This window comes from Lethenteron reissneri, chromosome 65 (genome assembly GCF_015708825.2).
Source record: "Lethenteron reissneri isolate LAM-NWPU_2019-01 chromosome 65, ASM1570882v1, whole genome shotgun sequence".
Classification (NCBI taxonomy): Eukaryota; Metazoa; Chordata; class Hyperoartia; order Petromyzontiformes; family Petromyzontidae; genus Lethenteron; species Lethenteron reissneri.
In genome coordinates this window covers 4,857,324-4,878,175 of record NC_083843.1, presented here as the reverse complement: position 1 = coordinate 4,878,175, position 20,852 = coordinate 4,857,324, and the positions used below count along the sequence as shown (strand labels likewise).

At 53.3% G+C, this 20,852-nt stretch overlaps 1 protein-coding gene across 1 annotated transcript in view; it reads left to right on the top strand.

The window, feature by feature from the left end:
* The window catches only part of LOC133359388 (nucleolar RNA helicase 2-like), a 34,132-nt gene extending 18,909 nt beyond the window's left edge, over positions 1 to 15,223 (top strand). Inside the window, exons 9-18 of the mRNA XM_061577788.1 lie at positions 83 to 231; positions 5,908 to 6,129; positions 6,716 to 6,877; positions 7,346 to 7,465; positions 8,318 to 8,391; positions 8,526 to 8,685; positions 10,181 to 10,318; positions 10,942 to 10,986; positions 14,128 to 14,777; positions 14,888 to 15,223. Coding sequence (XP_061433772.1) covers positions 83 to 231; positions 5,908 to 6,129; positions 6,716 to 6,877; positions 7,346 to 7,465; positions 8,318 to 8,391; positions 8,526 to 8,685; positions 10,181 to 10,318; positions 10,942 to 10,986; positions 14,128 to 14,382 — 1,325 coding nt within the window. The 3' untranslated portion in view covers positions 14,383 to 14,777; positions 14,888 to 15,223. The remainder of the gene's footprint in view (positions 1 to 82; positions 232 to 5,907; positions 6,130 to 6,715; positions 6,878 to 7,345; positions 7,466 to 8,317; positions 8,392 to 8,525; positions 8,686 to 10,180; positions 10,319 to 10,941; positions 10,987 to 14,127; positions 14,778 to 14,887) is intronic.
* Positions 15,224 to 20,852: the final 5,629 nt, after the last annotated feature.

Below are 20,852 nucleotides of genomic sequence, written 5' to 3'. Positions count from 1 at the left end.
GTGTCTCTCTCGCTGTGTCTCTCTCTCCCCGTGTCCCTCTCACCGTGTCTCCCCACCGTGTCTCCCCACCTTGTCTCCGCAGCATCCCCAGAAAACAACCCACAGACTCTGCTCTTCTCAGCCACGTGCCCTCCCTGGGTGTTCAAGGTCGCCCAGAAGTTCATGAAGGAGACGTGGAGACGTGTGGACCTCATGGGCACTGAGAAGACCCGAGCAGCCACCACCGTGCAGGTGAGACACAGGGACTCACCCCACACAATCACCTACTCACTGACTCACCCACACACTCACTCATCCACTCACTCACCCACACAATCACTGACTCACCCATACACTGACTCATCCACTCACCAACTCACCCACACAATCACCTACTCACTGACTCACCCACACACTCACTCATCCACTCACCAACTCACCCACACACTCACTCATCCACACAATCACCTATTCACTGACTCACCCACACACTCACTCATCCACTCACTCACCCACACAATCACTGACTCACCCACACACTGACTCATCCACTCACCAACTCACCCACACAAACACCTACTCACCAACTCGCCCACACACTCACTCATCCTCTCACTCACCCACACAATCACTGACTCACCCACACACTCACTCATCCACTCATGCACTCACCCACACAATCACCTACTCACTCACCCACGCACTCACCCACCTACTCACCCACGCACTCACCCACCTACTCACTCACACAATCACCGACTCACCCACCCATTCACTCAACCGCTCACTCACCCATACACTCACGCACTCACCCATGCACTCACGCACTCATCCACACACCCACTCACTCACCTGCACTCAATCAAACACCAGGTGGCGCTGCACGCTCACCCACACATACAAAGCAGCCCCATGTAGCCGTCGCTGGCTGTCAGGGCAACGTTAGTGAGTGAGTGGTGAGGCTTGCAACACTTTCCCGGCCGCCTTTGTCTCTCCCCAGTGCTGGTGGGTGAGTGAGTGTGTGGGTGATTGAGTTGGTGAGAGTGTGTGTGAGTGGTTAGGTGTGTGAGTGGGGGTGTGGGTGTATGAATGGGTGTGTGGGTGAGTGAATGGATTAGTGAGTAATTGGGTGAGTAATTGGGTGAGTAAGCGGGTGGGTAAGTAAGTGGTTGAGTGAGTGAGTGTGTGGGTGATTGAGTTGGTGAGAGTGTGTGAGTGGTTGGGTGTGTGAGTGGGGGAGTGGGTGTATGAATGGGTGTGTGTGTGAGTGAATGGATTAGTGAGTAATTGGGTGAGTAAGCGGGTGGGTAAGTGAGTGGTTGAGTGAGTGATTGAGTGGGTGAGTGTGTAAGTAAGTGATTGAGTGAGTTGCTTCGTGATTGAGTTGGCGAATTAGTGAGTGAGGTAGGTGAGTGAGCGAGTGAGTTGGTGGGTTAGTGAGTGAGTTTGTGCATTAGTGAGTAGGTGAGTGGTTAATAAGTGGGTGGTTGAGTGGGTGAGTGAGGTGGTTGAGTGAGTGAGTGAGGTGGTTGAGTGAGTGAGTGAGGTGGTTGAGTGGGTGAGTGGGTGGTTGAGTAGGTGAGTGAGTTGATGAGTGGCTGAGTGAATGGGTGGGTGTGTGGTTGAGTGAGTGGATCAGTGAGCGAGAGAGTTGGTGAGTGAGGCCACTGGGCGATCGGCCTTCACTGCCACCGCTGCCGCTGATACTGCTCGCTTCACAGCACTTGGCCCACCCACAGGGCTATGTGGCCTACCTGGGGCAGCTTTGTCTTTGTGTGTCCGTCGTGCTGGGGGTGGGCGGGCAAAAATTTCTGGCCATGCAAATCGATTCCCGACTCATGGCCACCTCCCAGTGGCATCATCGGCACATCCGGAGGATCCGTCCTCCTCCTTCACCTCTCAGCAGAGGTCGCAAACGGGTTTTGATTCCTTACCCGTACCTGTACCCGGCCGCACCAGGGTCGCAAATGGGTACCCGTTCCCTACCCGTACCCTACCCGAAATGAGTGACAAACGGCTACTCACCAGTGACTCACGGCCTACCCGTACCCGGCTGGGTATCGGGTACCCGGTTGCGACCTCTGCTCCTCTCAGTGTGCTCAGCCTTGAATGTGTCGCATGGTCACCCCCTCTGATGGTGGCGGTAGTGGTGATGTTTGTGATAGTGGTGATGTTTGTGTTGATGTTGAGTGATTGTGGTGGTGTTGATGTTAGTGATTGTAATGTTCGTGATGGTGTTGATGTTGAGTGGTGGTGGTGATGTTGTTGAGTGATGGTGAGTGGTTTTGTTGGTGGTCAGTGTTGATGTTGATAATGGTGAGTGGTCGTGAGTGGTGGTGATGTTGTTGAGTAGTGATGGTGATGATGATAATGTTTATGATGTTGAGTGATGGTGACAACGACAATGTTGTTGATGATGCTGAGTTGTGATGTTGATGATGTTGAGTCCCAGCTGAGACTTCCTCTTGTCACTCAGTTCCTGTAAACCCCCCCCCCCCAGCAGAGCAGCAGCAGCAGCCCCATTGTCACAGCTTCTCAGAATCTGAGCGCGAGTGAGTGAGTGTCTGTGTGTGTGTCTGTGTGTGGGGCGAGCGGTAGTGTAGCGATCAGCTCGCTGCTCTATGAATCCGGCGACCCGGGTTTGATTCCCGCTTACGGCCAACATCAGTGATAGCGATGATCTGAGCCGGTCCTGGGCCTCCCGTAGGTCGACTCAGCCTCAAATTAGTACCTGGTGCGATGTGTAAACATCGCCGCTCGGGAGACAAAGGCGGCCGGGCGTGGTGCTGGCCACCTACCCCCTCGTGTGTCGTGCCAGCCTTCATAGTTTCTCGATAACAGCACTTGCCCGAACAGTCTGTTACAGGCTATACGGGGAATATTTGTCTTGTCAGTGTGTCAGTGTGTGTATGTGTGTCTCTGTGTGGATGTGTGGCTCTGTGTGTATGTGTGTCTGTATACGTGTGTGTGTGTGTTTCGTGAGTGTTTGTCTGTGTGTGAATGTGTGTACGTGTCAGTGTGTGTGTACGTGCGTGTTTGTGTGTGAATGTGTGTACGTGTCAGTGTGTGTGTACGTGAGTGTTTGTGTGTCTGGCCGTGTGTACATGTGAGTGTGTGAGTACTTGTCTGTGTGTACATGTTTGAGTGTGTGTACTTGTGTCTGTGTGAATCTGCGTGTCTGTACGAGTGAGTTTGTACGTGTGAGTGTGCACGTGTAGGTGTGTGTGTACATGTGTAGGTGCATGCGTGTACGTGTGGAGGTGTGTGTGTGAGTCTGCTTGCAAGCTTGACTGAGCTTGACTCAACGTGCACTGCGGTTGTTGGAGATGTAAATCTAATCTCCATTTCCCGCAATTGTCAAGGGGCATGTGGGGGCGCGCTTGGCTCTTGTATGTAGGTGAAAGAGTGTCTGTGTGTGTGTGAATGAGAGTGTGTGGGGAGTGCTGGTGTAGCCGATAGCGCGCTGCACTATGAACCCGGCGACCCGGGTTAGATTCCCGCTCACGGCAAACACCTGTGGTGACGATTATCTGAACCGGTCCTGGGCCTCCCCTAGGTCGACTCAGCCTCAAATGAGTACCTGGTGCGATGTGTAAACATCGCCGCTAGAGAGACAAAGGCGGTCGGGCGTGGTGTTGGCCACCCACCCCCTCGTGTGCTGTGCCGGCCTTTATAGGTGCTGCTTGCTAACAGCACTTGCCCCAACAGTCTGTTACAGGCTATATGGGGGACCCTTATTCTTTGTAGTTAAGGGAACGGGAGTCTAGTAGTGATTAGCGCTACGCTGCGCTATGAACCTGGCAGCATCCCGATTTCGATTTTTGCTCACGGCCACCAACAACAGTGATAGCGATTATCTGAACCATTCCTGGGCCTCCCCTTGGTCGACTCAGCCTCGAAGCCGGGCGGGCGTGGTCCTGGCCACCCCCCCCCCCCCACCTTGTGCCGGCCTTCATCGCTGTTACTACTTGCTACGAACAGCACTTGACCAAACAGTCGGTTGAGGCTACGCGGGCTAGCTATGTCTTTACCTTGGTGTGGGTCTGTGTCTAGGTGAGTGGATATTCCCGGAAGGTTATTGTTTACTTGTCCGGTATGTGGATAGGTGAGCAGAGTATGTGTGTGGGTGTGTGTGTAGGTGCGTGTGTAGGTGTGTGTGTGTGGGGAGTAGTCGTGTCACTGGTTAGCGCTACGCTGGGTTACGAACCCGGCGGAGACCCGAGTTCGATTCCCGCTCACGGCCACCAGTGGTGACGATTATCTGAACCGGTCCTGGGCCTCCCCTAGGTCGACTCTGCCTCACATGAGTGCCCGGTGCGGTGTGTAAACATCGCCACTGGGGAGACAAAGGCGGCTGGGCGTGGTGCTGGCCACCCACCCCCCCTCGTTTACCAGAGTGCCGGTAATCATAGGTGCTGCTCGCCAACAGCAATTGCCCCAACAGTCTGTTAAGGCTCGACAGGGGATCTTTGTGTGTGTGTAGAAACGTCTGCGCCAGTTTGAAACATTCAGGTTGGTCTCCCTACAAAATCGTTCCTGGGTTTAACCTGCAGGGCTGGATTGCAGTGTGAGGCTCATAGATCGCCTGCCAGAGGGGCTCATCACTGAGCTCCTCTGGCAGGCGATCTATCGGTGAGCTCCCGTGGCAGGCGAGGAAGCTGCATTGGCTGGGTCACATTGTGGCCCACGTGCCCAGCCACCGCATGCCCAGGCAGCCAATGTTCTCAACATCGCCACTAGGGGAGACAAAGGCAGCCGGGCGTGGTGCTGGCAACCTCTACCCCGCTCGTGTGCTGCGATTCTCTAACAGCACTTGTCTTTGTCAGTTTAGATGAGCGGGTGAATGATTGGGCGCCGTAGTGGCTAGGAGATTTCGATTTAAAGCTTTCGTGACTGCAGGGATTCATATTCTTGGTTATTTCGGTAAAGCCACGTAGAAGGGAAATAATAAAATAATAAAAATTAAATTAAATTCTCGCGACGTTTCGGCCACAACGCAAGCAGCCATCCTCAGGTGAAGAAACAGAGCTGTCGGAAATAAAACGCTCCAATGAACACTGCTAAGCTTGGCAGCGTATTTTAAGCTGGTTGGGAGGAGGGGAGAGAGCCTTGACAAAGGAGTTTACATAACAGAGAAATTTAGCATATTGATGACAAATGCAGATATGGGGTTAGCCACTCCTTGCGGAATGTGTAGTCTCTCTCCCCGTGGTCGTGTGGATTTTTCTCCAGGTCCTCGGGTTTTTGCCCTCCGCGTTTAGAAACAGCGTCATGCATTCAGAGTTTTCACAGCCATGAATTTCTTCCGTGGTGATACTCCACTTCGTTGGGCTACACACAGCTCAGTGGGGCCTTTACCTGGTGAAATAAAAATGGTTCATGGTTTTAGATTGGTGACGGTCTAAGCGTATATGAAGTGTGCGTCCCCATGTCTCACCACGTCCCCCCCCACCTCCTCTCTACCCCACCCCCTCCTCCGTGTGTCACTGTATGTCTCTCTCCGCCCGTGTCTGTCTCACCCCTTGTCTCCGTGTCCCCCTCCCCCCTGTGTCTCTCACTGCATGTCTCCCCACATGTCTCTCTCATCGTCTCTCTTTACCGCTCAGCGTGTCTCTCACCGCGTGTCTCTCACCGCGTGTCTCTCACCGCGTGTCTCTCACCGCGTGTCTCTCACCGCGTGTCTCTCACCGCGTGTCTCTCACCGCGTGTCTCTCACCGCGTGTCTCTCACCGCGTGTCTCTCACCGCGTGTCTCTCACCGCGTGTCTCTCACCGCGTGTCTCTCACCGCGTGTCTCTCACCGCGTGTCTCTCACCGCGTGTCTCTCACCGCGTGTCTCTCACCGCGTGTCTCTCACCGCGTGTCTCTCACCGCGTGTCTCTCACCGCGTGTCTCTCACCGCGTGTCTCTCCGTGTCTCTCGGACACAGCATCTGGCCGTGTGCTGCCCACGCTCGGAGCGTGCCGTCTGCCTGGGCTCCGTGCTGCGGGTCTACGCTGCGGGGTTACCGGGAGGTAACGGGGTCAGCCCCGTGGGGTCATCGGGAGGTCACGGGGTCACCTCCGTGGGGTCGTCGCGAGGCCGCGCCATCGTCTTCTGCGAGACCAAGAGGGAGGCGGCTGAGCTCGCGCTCAGCCCGGCCATCGCGCAGGTGCGGTGGCGCACTGTACCACACTGTACCACACTGTACCATTGTACCACACTGCCACACTGTACCACACTGTACCGCACAGTGGGGGCCATCGAGGCTCAGCGTCTGTGTGTAAGTGTGTGTGTGTGTCTGTCTCTAATAGGAAGCTCAGTGTCTGTGTGTGTGTCTCAGTGTCTGTGTCTCAGTGTGTGTGTGTTTCTGTGTGTCTAACAGGAGGCTTGGTGTGTGTGTGTCTCAGTGTGTGTGTGTCTGTGTGTCTAACAGGAGGCTCGGTGTCTGTGTGTGTGTCTCAATGTGTATGTTCGTGTCTCAGTGTGTGTGTGTCTGTGTGTCTAACGGGAGGCTTGGTGTGTGTGTGTCTCAGTGTCTGTGTCTCAGTGTGTCTGTGTCTATGTGTCTAACAGGAGGCCCAGTGTCTGTGTGTGTCTCAGTGTTTGTGTCTCAGTGTTTGTGTGTCTGTGTGTCTAACAGGAGGCCCAGTGTCTGTGTGTCAGTGTCTCGGTGTTTGTGTCTCAATGTTTGTGTGTCTGTGTGTCTCTGTCTCAGTGTCTATGTCTCAGTGTTTGTGTGTCTGTGTGTCTAACAGGAGGCCCAGTGTCTGCACGGTGACGTACCACAACAGCAGAGGGAGGCGTGTCTGCGCGCGTTCCGCTCCGGTGCCGTCCGCGTTCTGGTGGCCACCGATGTGGCAGCTCGCGGCCTCGACGTGCCGGAGGTGGAGCTCGTGGTGCAGTGCCAGCCCCCGCACGTACGGACGCACGCACACACAAAAACAAAGATCCCCCATGTAGCCTTAACAGACTGTAGGGGCAAGTGTTGTTAGCGAGCACCTATGAAGGCCGGCACAGCACACGAGGGGGTGGGTGGTCAGCACCACGCCCGGCCGCCTTTGTCTCCCCAGTGGCGATGTTTACACGCCGCAACAGGTACTCACTTGAGGCTGAGTCGACCTAGGGGAGGCCCAGGACCGGTTCAGACAATCGTCACTGGTTGTTGGCCGTGAGCGGGAATCGAACCCGTGACGCCGGGTTCGTAGCGCAGCGCGCTAACTGCTACACATACACGCACATACACGCACACACACGCACACACACGCACACACATGCACACACATGCATACACATACACGCACACACATACCTACACACACTAACCCACCCACTCACCTACCCACTCACTTTCTCTCCCCCTCTCTCACACTTTACCCCTGGTGCAGGATGTGGAGTCTTACATCCATCGCAGTGGGCGCACCGGGAGGGCCGGCAGGACCGGGATATCCATCTGCTTCTACGAGGAGAGAGACGCTGGAACCCTGAGGGCAATCGAGAGCAAGGCGGTACGATACGCAGAGAGAGGGATACACGCTGGTGCCCTCAGGGCAGTAGAGAGCGAGTCGGTACGATACGGAGAGAGAGAGGGATACACGCTGGTGCCCTGAGGGCAGTAGAGAGAGAGAGGGATACACGCGGGTGCCCTCAGGGCAGTAGAGAGCGAGAGGGATACATGCTGGTGCCCTCAGGGCAGTAGAGAGCGAGAGAGATACACGCTGGTGCCCTCAGGGCAGTTAAGAGCGAGGCGGTACGATACGCAGAGAGAGGGATACACGCCGGTGCCCTCAGGGCAGTAGAGAGCGAGAGGGATACACGCTGGTGCCCTCAGGGCAGTAGAGAGCGAGAGGGATACACGCTGGTGCCCTCAGGGCAGTAGAGAGCGAGAGGGATACACGCTGGTGCCCTCAGGGCAGTAGAGAGCGAGAGGGATACACGCTGGTGCCCTCAGGGCAGTAAAGAGCGAGGCGGTACGATGCGGAGAGAGAGAGGGATACACGCTGGTGCCCTCGGCAGTAGAGAGCGAGAGGGATACACGCTGGTGCCCTCAGGGCAGTAGAGAGCGAGAGGGATACACGCTGGTGCCCTCAGGGCAGTAGAGAGCGAGAGGGATACACGCTGGTGCCCTCAGGGCAGTAGAGAGCGAGGCGGTGCGATACGGAGAGAGAGGGTAAGAGTGTTCTTGCCTCTGTGTGTCTGTGTCTGAGTGGGTGTGTGTATCACTGTGTCTCTGTCACTATGTCACTGTGTCTCTGTGTGTCTGTGTCACTGTGTCTCTGTGTCTCTGTGTCTTTGTGTGTCTGTGTTTGTGTGTCTGTGTCTCGGTATCACTCTCTCTGTGTCACTGTGTCTCTGTGCAGGGCTTCGTGTTCAAGAGAATCGCCGTTCCCTCGGCCAATGAGGTCCTCGCTGCCTCTACACAGGACGTCATCAGGTACCAGTACCAGCAGTACTAGTACCACTGATACTAGTACCAGTGCTACAGTACCACCATCATTCTCAGTGTCTCCTCACCGTGCCTCTGTCCCCGTGTCTCACGGTCCCGTGTCTCTGTCCCCGTGTCCACAGGTCCCTGGAGTCTGTCTCTGCTCGCGTCGTCTCGCGCTTCCGTGTCTCCGTGGAGAAGATGCTGTCCCACAGAGACCCCTGGGAGCTGCTGTCGGCCGCTCTCTCCCTGCTCGCGGGGTACGAGGGAGACGACAACAGGTCCCTGCTCACATCCCTCAAGGTCGTCCACTCGCGCACTCATTTACTCACGCACTCACTCACTCACGCACTCACTCATGCACTCACTCACTCACGCACTCACTCACGCACTCACTCACTCGCTCACGCACTCGCTCACGTACTCGCTCACGCACTCGCTCACGCACTCGCTCACGCACTCGCTCACGCACTCGCTCACGCACTCACTCATTCACTCGCGCACTCACTCACGCACTCGCTCACTCGCGCACTCGCTCGCTCACTCACTCACTCGCTCACGCACTCACTCACTCGCGCACTCGCTCACGCACTCCCTCGCTCACGCATTCACTCGCTCACTCACTCACTCACTCGCTCACGCATTCACTCACTCGCTCACGCACTCCCTCGCTCACGCATTCACTCGCGCACTCGCTCACTCACTCACTCGCTCACGCACTCACTCACTCACTCGCTCACGCACTCCCTCGCTCACGCATTCACTCGCGCACTCGCTCACTCACTCACTCGCTCACTCACGCACTCACGCACTCACTGACTCCTCCACTCACTGACTCCTCCACTCACTCCTCCTCTCACTGCTCCACTCACTCACTCCTCCTCCTCTCACTCCACTCACTCACTCCTCCTCTCACTCCACTCACTTCTCTTCCTCCTCCTCCTGCTGTGTTGTGTTTAGCGTTGTCCCCTTTACCTCCGATTTGCGAGGTTACGGCACGAAAGAGATTCAACATACATTCATACAGACATACAACCGACTACACACTATACTCCTATACACTACATTATAAACTACTGTATACTACACTACTGTACACTACACTATAGTATATACTACTATACACTACTATATACCACACTATATACGACACTACACCACTACTAAATTGAAAACGAATTTCCTTAGAACTGCCCGTTGTTGTGTTTAGTTTGTTGTCCTTCCCCCGTACTTCCCATTAGCGTAGTTGGCTACGTTCGGTGCCAAAAAACTTCAACACACATACATCAGCATCACATCGGCAGTATTGGCAGGAGTGTCACTCACACGCGCTGGCTAGGAGATGTTAACTACCTCGCCTGGAGTGCTGGAGGTCGTGGATTCTATCCGGACCCTGACAACGCCTGCTGTAAATTTGGAGTTTGCTTGTCTCTCTCTCTCTCTCCGGATACTCCGGGTTTCCCCCTCCACGTTTAAAATCAACATCGCGCGTTTAGAGTGTTTGGCTGCCGCAGGGCTCCACGACGCTCATTCTCTCACTGTTCATGTCTCTCACACACTGCACACACGCACACTACTCTACACACACTGCACTACACACAATTCTACACGCACTACACACACTGCACTACACACACTGCACACACACACTCCTCTACACACACACTACTCTACACACACTACACACAACTCTACACACTACACACACTGCACTACACACACTGCACTACACACACTACACTACACACCACTCACTAATTATCTCTGTGTATCTCTCTCCGTTTCTCTGTGTGTGCAGGGCTACACGACGCTGATTCTCCGATCCTCAGTGCCCCTGTCCCACTCCTCAGCGGCGTGGAGAGCCCTCAAGGAGGAGCTGGGAGAGCAGCGCGCGGAGGAGATGGTGCGCGGGATGAGGCTCCTCAAGGGAAAGACGGTGCGGAGAGACACAGGGGGAGAGAGAGACACGGGGGGAGAGAGAGACACGGGGAGGGAGAGAGACACGGGGAAACAGCTTCTGGAGAGAGGGGGCTAACCGGGCATAACATGGGCTGGAGAAGAGGTGGTTTGATGCAGTACGGGAGGATGTGGAGCTGAGTAGACTTGCCAATGACTGGTACCAGTGGTGTCAAGTTCGGCCTCTGGAGGAGGCTCGTGAAGGATGCTGGTATTGGGCTAGTTCCAGGCTAGGTGCACCTTGACGCTACTGGGCAGTTGGAGACAGTCGCCCTCCAGCAATAACAGAGGGCAGAAGAGCGATGCTCACAATAACGAGCAGAACGACGGGTGGCTAAAACACAGCAAGTTGGCACAGTGGGGGGCACAGGTGGTGCATTGGCCAATCATCTCAGTCGCTCAACGCATGGCACCTGCAAGGTCTGTCCCGTGACCTTCTGCTAGCAGATGTTCAACACTTCATGTGACCTCAAAGTGCACCTGGCCAGGCACAGATGCCGTTGGTGACGTCATCGCCACTTAGTGGCTAAAGGTGGTTGATGTTGTATTGCTGTGTGTGAGTGTGTGTTGTACTCACGAGCGTGTCCTCCTGTCTCTGTGTAGGGAGTTTGCTTTGACGTCCCAGAGAACAAAGTGGAGGAGATGAAGGTGAGAGTCACTGTGTTTGTGTGTCATCTGTAAGATGCGCTTGCCATTCTTCCACCCCGGTGGTGGGTGTACATCCAGAATCCCATTCAAACCTACAGTGGCCTAGTCTCAGATAACGTTTGAAAGTTACAAGCAAGAATTTCATCATTGCCTGCAGCTGGGGTTGGCATCGTCCCCGCCCCTCCTCCTCTTGCCGAGGGGAAATGGGTGAGGTTTAGGACTGTGGCTCATGCAGCTGCTTTGGGTACACGGTCCAAACCTCCACAGAGACCCTGGCTGACAAAGGAGGTGTTCGGGCTGGCTGAGAAAAAGTGACAGGCGCACTCTCACCGTCTACAGCATGCCACGTCAGAGAATGAGGAGGCTTACTGCAGCCTTCGCTCGGATATACGGAGAGCCGTGAGGCACTGCAAGGATGTGTGGTGGTCGCGGGTTGCTGAAGAGATGGAGTCTGCCTCAGCCCACGATCACAAATCACTCTTTAACTCCATCAAAAAAGTTATGTTTAACACTATTCCTATCAACATCATTAGGGGAAAGAAAGGTGATCCGATCTCTGACCCCCAAGAATAGGTTTTCTGATTTCCTGAGCATTTCTGCGATGTCTTGGGGGAGGGCAAATCCCTCAGCTTGGAAAACATCATGGGGCAAACTGGAGATGACCCTGCTGAGGCTGAAGTGCCTCTAATATTGTAAGAAGTAGTCACCCCCTGTGAGTGGCTGGCTGAGGTGTCATCTGTTGAGGAAGTACAGAAGGCGATCCAGAGTCTTGATACCAAGGAAAGCACCGGGCAGAGATGATCTCCCAAGCAAAATGCTGAGGGAGGGGGTGGCGTTTGTGCACAGACTGCCCTACATGACATCATAACAACAGTCTGAACCACTGGATGGGTTCCGTAGGATTGGAAGGATGCCCTGGCATTCCCCATCTTTAAGAAAGGGGACCGCACAGACTGTAACAACTACAGGGGCATTTCACTCCTCAGTGTGCCGGGAAAGGTCCTGGCAAGGATTATTCAACATCGCCTTGCCAGGCACTCAGGAGAGGCTTGCGGAGCCCCAATGTGGTTTCAGGCCAGGGTGGTCCTGCATAGATGCCATATTTTCTGTCCGTCTGCTACAGCAGAGGTGTCGGGGATTACGACAGGACCTCCATATCTGCTTTATTGACCTGGTCAAGACCTATTATACCATCAGTAGGCCTGGGCTCTGGGTCGTTCTTCGTGCTTTTGGAGTCCCTGACTCTGCTCACAATCATTTAGGACCTTCTTGATGGTGGGCAGGCCCAGGGTAAAACTCTGTGGCCGGGAGTCAGAGCCATTCCCTGCACACCTTGGGATGGGACAGGGTTGTCCTTTGACTCCCACATTATTTAACATCTATTTTGATCATGTTGTTCGTGAAGCCTTCGATGGCTGTACCGGAAGAATTTCCTTCTGGTACAGGCTAATGGATGCCCGGGTGCGGTCAAGGGATGGCTCCCTATTGGTCAGCCACGTTATGTATGCCGATGATTTGATAATTGCTGCTCACTTGGAGGAGAAGTTGGAGGCGCTGCTGCTGAACCTGCAGCGTGCGACTTAAGAGGTGGGGTGTTACCATCAGCCCCACCGAAACTAAGATCTTGCCGGAGTATTTTGTGTTATCAAACACTCCACCCCCATAACTCCAAAAGGTCATGGGGCATTTGTGGAGAGAGTGGAGAGTTTTCCATACCTGGTCAGTGAGCTCATGACTGGCTTCGGTTTGACAACAGAGGTCTCACTCCGAAGCAGTTGATCGGCATTATATTTTCATTGGCTGCATACCGCTTTGTGGAAGCTACCTGGTCAGTCGCTCCACATGAAGCTTCGGGTCTTCTGAGCCACACAGTCATTCCTTCCCTTCTCTACGCTTTCGAAACGTGGACCCGTCCTAATGGAACATCTTCGCTGGTTAGAAACATTTAGGCTGGCCTGCCTACAATCCATCCTGGGTTTAACCAGGCTGAATTGTGTAAGGAGCTCACAAATCCTTGAAAGGATCTGGACAAAGTCCCATCGGTGAGCTCCTCCGGCAGGCAAGACTGTGTTGGCTGGGTCATGTAGCCTGTATGACTTGGTCACCGCATGCCTAAACAGCTTTTGTGCGGCCGGATAGAGGGGGCTGAACGGGCACGGCACCGCTGGAACCAGCGGTTTCAAGATCGACATCTGTGGAGGAGGCTTGTGAAAGATGCTGCTACTGGGCAATTGGAGGCAGTCACCCTCCAGCAACATTGAAGGGCAGAAGAGCGACGCTCACAACAACGCGTGGTGGCTAAAGCACAACAAGTTGGTACAGTAGAGGGGGCACAGATGGTGTATCGGCCAGTCACCTCAGTCAGTCGACCCGTGGCACCTGGATCTGTCCCCTGACCTCCTGCCAGCGGGCGTTCGACACTTCACGTGGCCTCAAGGTGCACATAGCCTGGCACAAGCGTCGTGGTGACGTCACCGCCACTTAGTGGCGAATGGCGGTTGTTGTGTGTGCCTGTGTAGGTGAGCAGTAGTATTACGCTGCGCTATGAACCTGGCGACCCGGGTTCATTTCCCGCTCATGGCCAACACCACCAGTGACGATTATCTGAACCGGTCCTGGGCCTCCCCTAGGTCGATTCGGCCTCAAATGAGTACCTGGTGGGGTTTGTAAACATCGCTACGATCGAGACAGAGGTAGGCCGGGCGTGGTGTTGGCCACCCACCCCCTCATGTAAAGTAACGGCCTTCATAAGTAGCAGCACTTGAACTATTTGCTCTTTTACTTTTACCAGGTAAGGCCCATTGAGCTTTGTAGCTCTTTCAGAAGCGACCTTGGCACAAATGATAGCCCAACCCAAGTGGCTTATCATGATTTTTTAATTTATAGCAGCGACCAACTACTCTAATCACGTGGTGACGTCGATTCTAAATGTGGAGGGAAAAAACTGGACAAAATTCCACGTAGTGACCACCACGGGGAGAGAGAGACACAGACTCCAAATCTACAGCAGCAGTAGGCATCGTCAGGGTTTGGGATCGAACCCAACGACCTCCTGCACACCAGGCGAGGTGGTTAACATCTCCCCAGTTAGCGAGGATCAAACAAATGAAGGTTGTGGTGGTTGCGTGTGTCTCTGCGCAGGCTGCGTGGCCTCCGTCCAAGCGATGGACCCTGGAGGAGACGGACGAGCGGCCGGATTTGGAGGAAATCAACTTCACGGCCGGAGGGGGAGGAGGAGGAGGAGGGGGGAGGTGGAGGGGAGGAGGAGGAGGGGGAGGAGGAGGAGGGCGTCGCTTCGGCAACGGAGGAGGAGGAAGATCGGGAGGTGGGGGAGGAGGAGGGAGGTGGAGGGGAGGCGGGGGAGGAGGGGGGAGGAGAGATGGAGGACGCAGATAAGAGAGTGGTGCTGCGGGGTGAGAGGGGGCAGAGGGGGTGACGGAGTGAGGGAGGAGAGTCTTGTCTGAGTGTGCGTCAGTTCAGTTTGTGTGGTGAGTGTGTGAGTGAGTGTGTGAGTTCGTGTGTGAGTGTGTGTGAGTGTGTGAGTGTGTTGAGTGTGTGAGTTCGTGAGTGTGGTGAGTGTGTGAGTGAGTGTGTTGAGTGTGTGTGTGTGTGAGTGAGTGTGTGAGTGAGTGATTGAGTGTGTTGAGTGTGTGAGTGAGTGATTGAGTGTGTTGAGTGTGTGAGTGTGTGTGTGAGTGTGTGAGTGTGTTGAGTGAGTGAGTGTGTTGAGTGTGTGAGTGTGTGAGTGTGTGAGTGAGTGTGTGAGTGAGTGTGTGAGTGTGGTGAGTGTGGTGAGTGTGTGAGTGTGTGAGTTCGTGTGTGTGAGTGTGTGTGAGTGTGTTGAGTGTGTGAGTGTGTGTGTGAATGAGTGTGTGAGTTCGTGAGTGTGAGTGAGTGTGAGTGAGTGAGTGTGAGTTCATGTGTGAGTTCATGTGTGTGAGGGTGTGCGAGTGTGAGTGTGCGGGGGGAGCGGTGGCTCAGCGGTTAGCGCCGCGCTACGAATCCCCCAAAAGCGGGGACCTGGGTTCGCACAGCCGCCACCATAGGTCGCGACTATCTGAGCCCATTCCTGTCCTGGGGACCCCCTCCCCTAGGTCGACTCAGCCTCAAACAATAAGCAGGCATCGTGTGGTGTGTAAGATGAACTTCACCACGCGGGAAGGGGGGGGGGGAGCTTTGACTTTGTGTGAACCATCTACCCTCACCACGTGATGCAAATAAACATCGGGAACTCTCACTGGGATCTGGGTGAGTGGTTGAGTGGATGGGCGGATGGTTGAGTGAGTCATTGGTTCTAGATTGAACATTAATTTCATTAGAACTGCTTGTTGTGTTTAGTTTGTTCTTGGCAATGCGTACAGTGCGAAAGAAGTTCAACGTACCATACTTCTGTAATGGTTCGATAGAGGCACTTACACTCGTGTGGAAGCAACACTATTTAACACAACTGCAACACACCCTACACATAAGGTGGTGACCAACGTCCTACTCTCACTAACACTCGGGTACTAATTCTAGATTTGAAGCTTTCGTGACTGCAAGGATTCATACTCTTAGGTTTTTTCGGTAAAGTCACGTAGGTAAAAATAATAAAAATAAAATAATAGAAATAAAATGATAAATCACGACGTTTCGGAGGCAACACAAGTCTCCGACATCACGTGGGACCGTCACAGCCAGATTTACTGTATCAAGTGAGGCAAGATTCCAAGAGATATAAGTCCTTAAATACAAGTTAAGGGGGGAGGAAGGGGGGAGGGGGTTATCTGGGTACTACTTAGTGTGGCCAAGCCAGGAAGGCTTCTGCTTGGCCACGATGACTGGAGGCTTCTCTCTTCAGAGTCTTCATACGACGGCTTCATCCCAGGCACCAACAGCGGCAGCTCAGCACGCTGAGCCCGCTTATAAACCTCTCCGGCGTGGCCGGCCACACCCTGACCACGCCCCCCTTCTCGAACCTTCGAGAAGGCTCCACTCCCTGACCACGTGACCCCCAGGGCCCCCGGCCCCCTCGTGGATCCGGTCACGCGTCCAGCCGGGGTCACTCCTAGTGCCACGACCTGACAACCCCCGTGGCCTCCATCCCGAACAGGCAGTGGTGTCACGCATACAGACCCAACATGGCAGTGACGTCATGTGTATACAGACCCGACAGTGACGTCATATGTCACCACTACTATACACCACTACATTACTCTTTGGTTCTTTCGGTAAAGTCACGTAGAAAGAAAATTAATTAAATAATAGAATACCACATTACTATACACTACTATACACTACACTACTATACACTTCACTACTATACATTGCTATACACTACGCTACTATTATACACTCCACTATACACCACTACTATACATTGCTATACACTGCACTACTACACTCTACACTACTACACATCACTACTAAACATTGCTATACACTATACTACTACACTCTACACTACTATACACCACTACTATACTCTAATACTCCACACCAGCGGTCCCCAACCTTTTTTGCACCAGGGACCGGTTTTGTGGTAGACAATTTTTTCATGGACCGGGGGGGTGGGGGGGATGGTTTCGGGATGATTCAAGCGCATTACATTTATTGTGCACTTTATTTCTATTATGATTACATTGTAATATATCATGAAATAATGATACAACTCACCATAATGCAGAATCAGTGGGAGCCCTGAGCTTGTTTTCCTTGCAACTAGACTGTACTATCTGGGGGTGATGGGAGACGGTGACACCCGATGTGTGTTGCTTGTGTCCAGTCGACTCCGTAATCTCGCTTTGGTTGCTGTCACTGCAGAAAACCCGTGCTTCACAAAAATAGGACGTTGCAAATGGAAGCAGGCTTTTCAGTGCTTTTGTGGCAATCTCAGGATATTCCGCCTTGACTTTAATCCAGAACGTATTGAGATTTGAAGTTGTCTCAAACATACTTTTAAGGCCACTGTCATTTGCGATCTCAAGCAGTTCATCCTCTTCTAGCACGGACAAAGTCGATTCACCTGGCTTATTCACAAATGGGTCGTCGGATCCATTCCTTCCCAGTTCGGGGGTCTTTTATGGTTGGGAAGTAATGCTCAAACTCTTGAAAGCTGAGATAGGTGATCATGCACCAGCTGGGAGAAAGAAGGCACTGCCTCAGTCTCTTTCAAAATCCCTGCTAATGTTTGAAACATGTCAAAAGTCCCAATGTTCACTCGTCGCCCCCATAATTTAAGTTTGGCTTTTAATGCAGCCGCTTTATCTGCCGACTTGAACACAGTTGTCGTTCTCCCCTGAAGTGACAGATTGAGTACGTTGAGCAGGCTGAATATGTCGCACAAGTAAGCAAGCTTTGCGACCCATTCTGTGTCACTGAAATGTCTTGCCAGTGGTGACTGTTTTTCTAAAATAAATCCCTGGAGCGGCTCTCGTAACTCAAAACTGGCCAGTGATCTACCTTTAGAAAGCCATCTCACTTCTGTGTATAAGAGAAGACATTTGTGCTCTGCGTCCATCTCCTCATAGAGCTGTGCAAACAGACGTGAGTTGATAATTTTAATCACATCCTGCAAAACGTTTAAGTTCAGGTGACATTTTTCGGCTAGCCAGCATTTCTCTATGGATGACACAGTGTGTAGACTCACATTCAGTGGCGACCTCCTTGACTCGAGCAGTGAAACCAGAAAGCCGTCCAGTCATGGCAGCCGCTCCGTCCGTGCATATACCGACAAAATGACCAATTCAGTTTTCCTGATATGTAATCATTCAAAGACTTGAATAGTTCTGCAGCTGTGGTGTTGGTTGGCAACAAAAGTGCACATAACATAATCTCATGCACATGCTCCTGAAAATATATCGCACAAATACAAGCATTGTTGCCTTGTTGTCAACATCGGTAGACTCATCAACCTGGATTGCGTACCACGGTGACTCATTAATCCTCTCTAACAATTGTGCCTCAATATCCTCTACTATTTATCAATTCGTCTAGTTACGGTGCGAGCCGAAAGAGGAACACGTGCCACCTTTTGAACTGCAGCCTCTCCTAAAAGTTGACGGCAAATGTCCTTAGCAGCAGGCAAGATCAACTCTTCACCAATAATAAAGGGCTTCTTAGCTTTAGCAATGCGGTTAGCCCCTAACAATGACGCTGTCAGTGCAGACACATTTGATGAAGTGGTGGCCTTCAATAATTGCTTCTGTTCTTCGTGTTCACGTTTTTTATATTTTGAAAAACTCCAAAGGCTTATCTTTTCATGCAGGGTGCTTGGTCTCCATGTGGCGAAGCAGTTTTGAAGGTTTCATGGCTTCGTTGGATAGCCGGTCGCCATATATTACACAAAGCGGGCTTGGAGAATGTGAATCACCTGTGGCAATGAACCCGTAATTTAAGTAGGACTCTTGGTATTTTCTTTTAAATGCAGCTTTCTTTATGTTGGCAGTCTTAGAGTCTTCTGCTATCCCATCATTGGGTCTTTCCCCCTTTTCAAAGAAGCTCTCCAGCGACGTTTGTTTTTTACTCATTTTGGCTAGCGTTAGCTTGTGGGCTTACCAAAACTGTGACCGAGACAAGTGTGCAGTGCGTGAAAGAGGCGCGGACGGGAGTGGTAATTAAAATAATAGGTGGACCACGCGCGGACTAAAATAAATGTCGGATTCTGACTTCTCATAAGGTGCGCGCAACCTAGATCCCTCGCATGCGCAGTTTACAGTAGGGTTCGCACTCCTATGAGAATCTTATGCAGCCGCTCATCTGACAGGAGGCGGAGCACAGACGGTAATGCGAGCGATGAGGAGTGGCTGTAAATACCGATGAAGCTTCGCTCGCTCGACTACTGCTCACCTCCTGCTGTGCGGCCCGGTTCCTAACAGGCCACGGACCGGTATTGGTCCATGGCCCGGGGGTTGGGGACCCCTGCTCTACACTATACACTACACTACTACATTGCTATACACTACTATACTCGACACTACTATACACTACACTACTATACATTGCTATACACTACTATACTCTACACTGCTATACACTACACTACTATACATTGCTATACACTACTATACTCTACATTGCTATACACTACACTACTATACATTGCTATACACTACACTACTATACTCTACACTGCTATACACTACACTACACTACTATACATTGCTATACACTACACTACTATACATTGCTATACACTACTATACTCAACACTACTATACACTGTGATGCCACGGCCGCGGAGCAACTCTGCCAGTGCCACGACTCCCCCCTGGCCCCACGCTGAGCACACACTGAGCACCCACATGCAGCGCACACACGTAGTGTCCCGGCGGGGAATTGCCTGGCGCAACGAGTTTTTATCCGAAGGGTCGCTAGGAGGAAAGTCCCACGGTTTCCCGGTGCCAGGAGATTGGCCAACACCCGCAGGACAGATCACTATGCAGTGCCCCGAAGTTAGCTTCAAATTGTATGGGCGCAGAAAGAAAAGGTTCACTGGGCCAACCGCAATAAGTTATTCACGACATTGGGGGGGGGGACTAAGAGTGCAATATTAAGCAAGAAGAGCATGAGGTCAGGAGAATAGCAGCGCCACTGCCGCCCCCATCTCGGCCCTTGTACCGAATACGCACTCGCAGGGTGTGTGTTCGCCAGCCGGGTGCCCTTCCAGACACCAAGCTACAAGGGACAGTGGGTGGCCGGCGCCGCCACCGCCGCCCTCGACGGAGGACACGGTACCAGGGGGGCGGTAACCACAGGTAGGTAGGCACATGATTGGTCGCGCGGTACAAACGCCATCCCGGCCCTTTGAAGTGAGGTGATTAGGCCATGGAAGAGAAGGTGCAGATGAGCGATGGCACAGGTAAGCGCACGATTGGCTGCGCGGTACGACGTCACCCTGGGCCTTTGAAGTTTAGGGAATAAAGAGTAGCACGGGACGATTTTGGGGTATCTTGTCTTCAACCTCTGAGCCGTCAAGACCCACTCCCTGCTGTCCTGCCTCCTCGAGCCGCTCGCGGCATCCATGTGATGCCAGCGAGTGCTGCTACGAGGCTGTGATAGGATAAGTTTTCTCTCGTCCTCCCTCCGTCTCTCACGTCCGTGCGATGCCGTGAGTACAGCTTCGAGGTTTGAGTGACTGGGCACTTAGGCAGCAGGTAGCGTGTATTTGCACCGCGAATAAAATTTAGCACAGAGCATCGGTGTGGTGTCAGTGATTTGTGTGTGGAGCGACTGCGTGTGCAGCGATGCATTGCGAGAGGAGTGAACGTGGAGCCGCAGCATGTGCGCGCGTGTTAGGATATAATCGCCCGCAGGTGCGCACGCATTCGCACCGCCGCGTTAGCGCCGCCGTGTTAGCGTGAGTGGTGGGGTGCGCAGAAAAGTGAACGAGGAGCCGCAGCGTGCACACAGGTGTGGGTGCGGTCGTGCAGCTGTGCGCCGCGTTGGCGTGAGTGGTGTACACGGGAGAATGTGGGTTAACTCTGCGGCGGTGAGCCAGCAGTTTAGCCATGTCCCTCAGAGAGGGCGCTAGCGCAGGGGGGGGCGATCACCCGGTTGGCGGGGGCCTGGCAGGAGCCAATCGACGCAGTGGGCGGACGTTGCGCCCTATCTGCCCAGCGAGGGCGGTGGGGTGGACGTCGGCCTCCACAACTCCACTACTTTACACTCGGAATTGGAAGAGGGGTTTACAACGTAAAAGGCGGGAAGTGAGGGTTGGGGCGACGGTTGACAACCGTTGGTGGAGGACGAGGATTGGCCGAAAGGAGTGGGGGGCGAGCGAAGTGTCGAGAGAGGAGGCTCCAAGGGTATAAAAGGGGAGTGGCACAAGGGGAGGTTCAGGCAGAGTTCGAGCTTCAGGCATCGAGAAAGAAGCCTGGGCCTAGTTG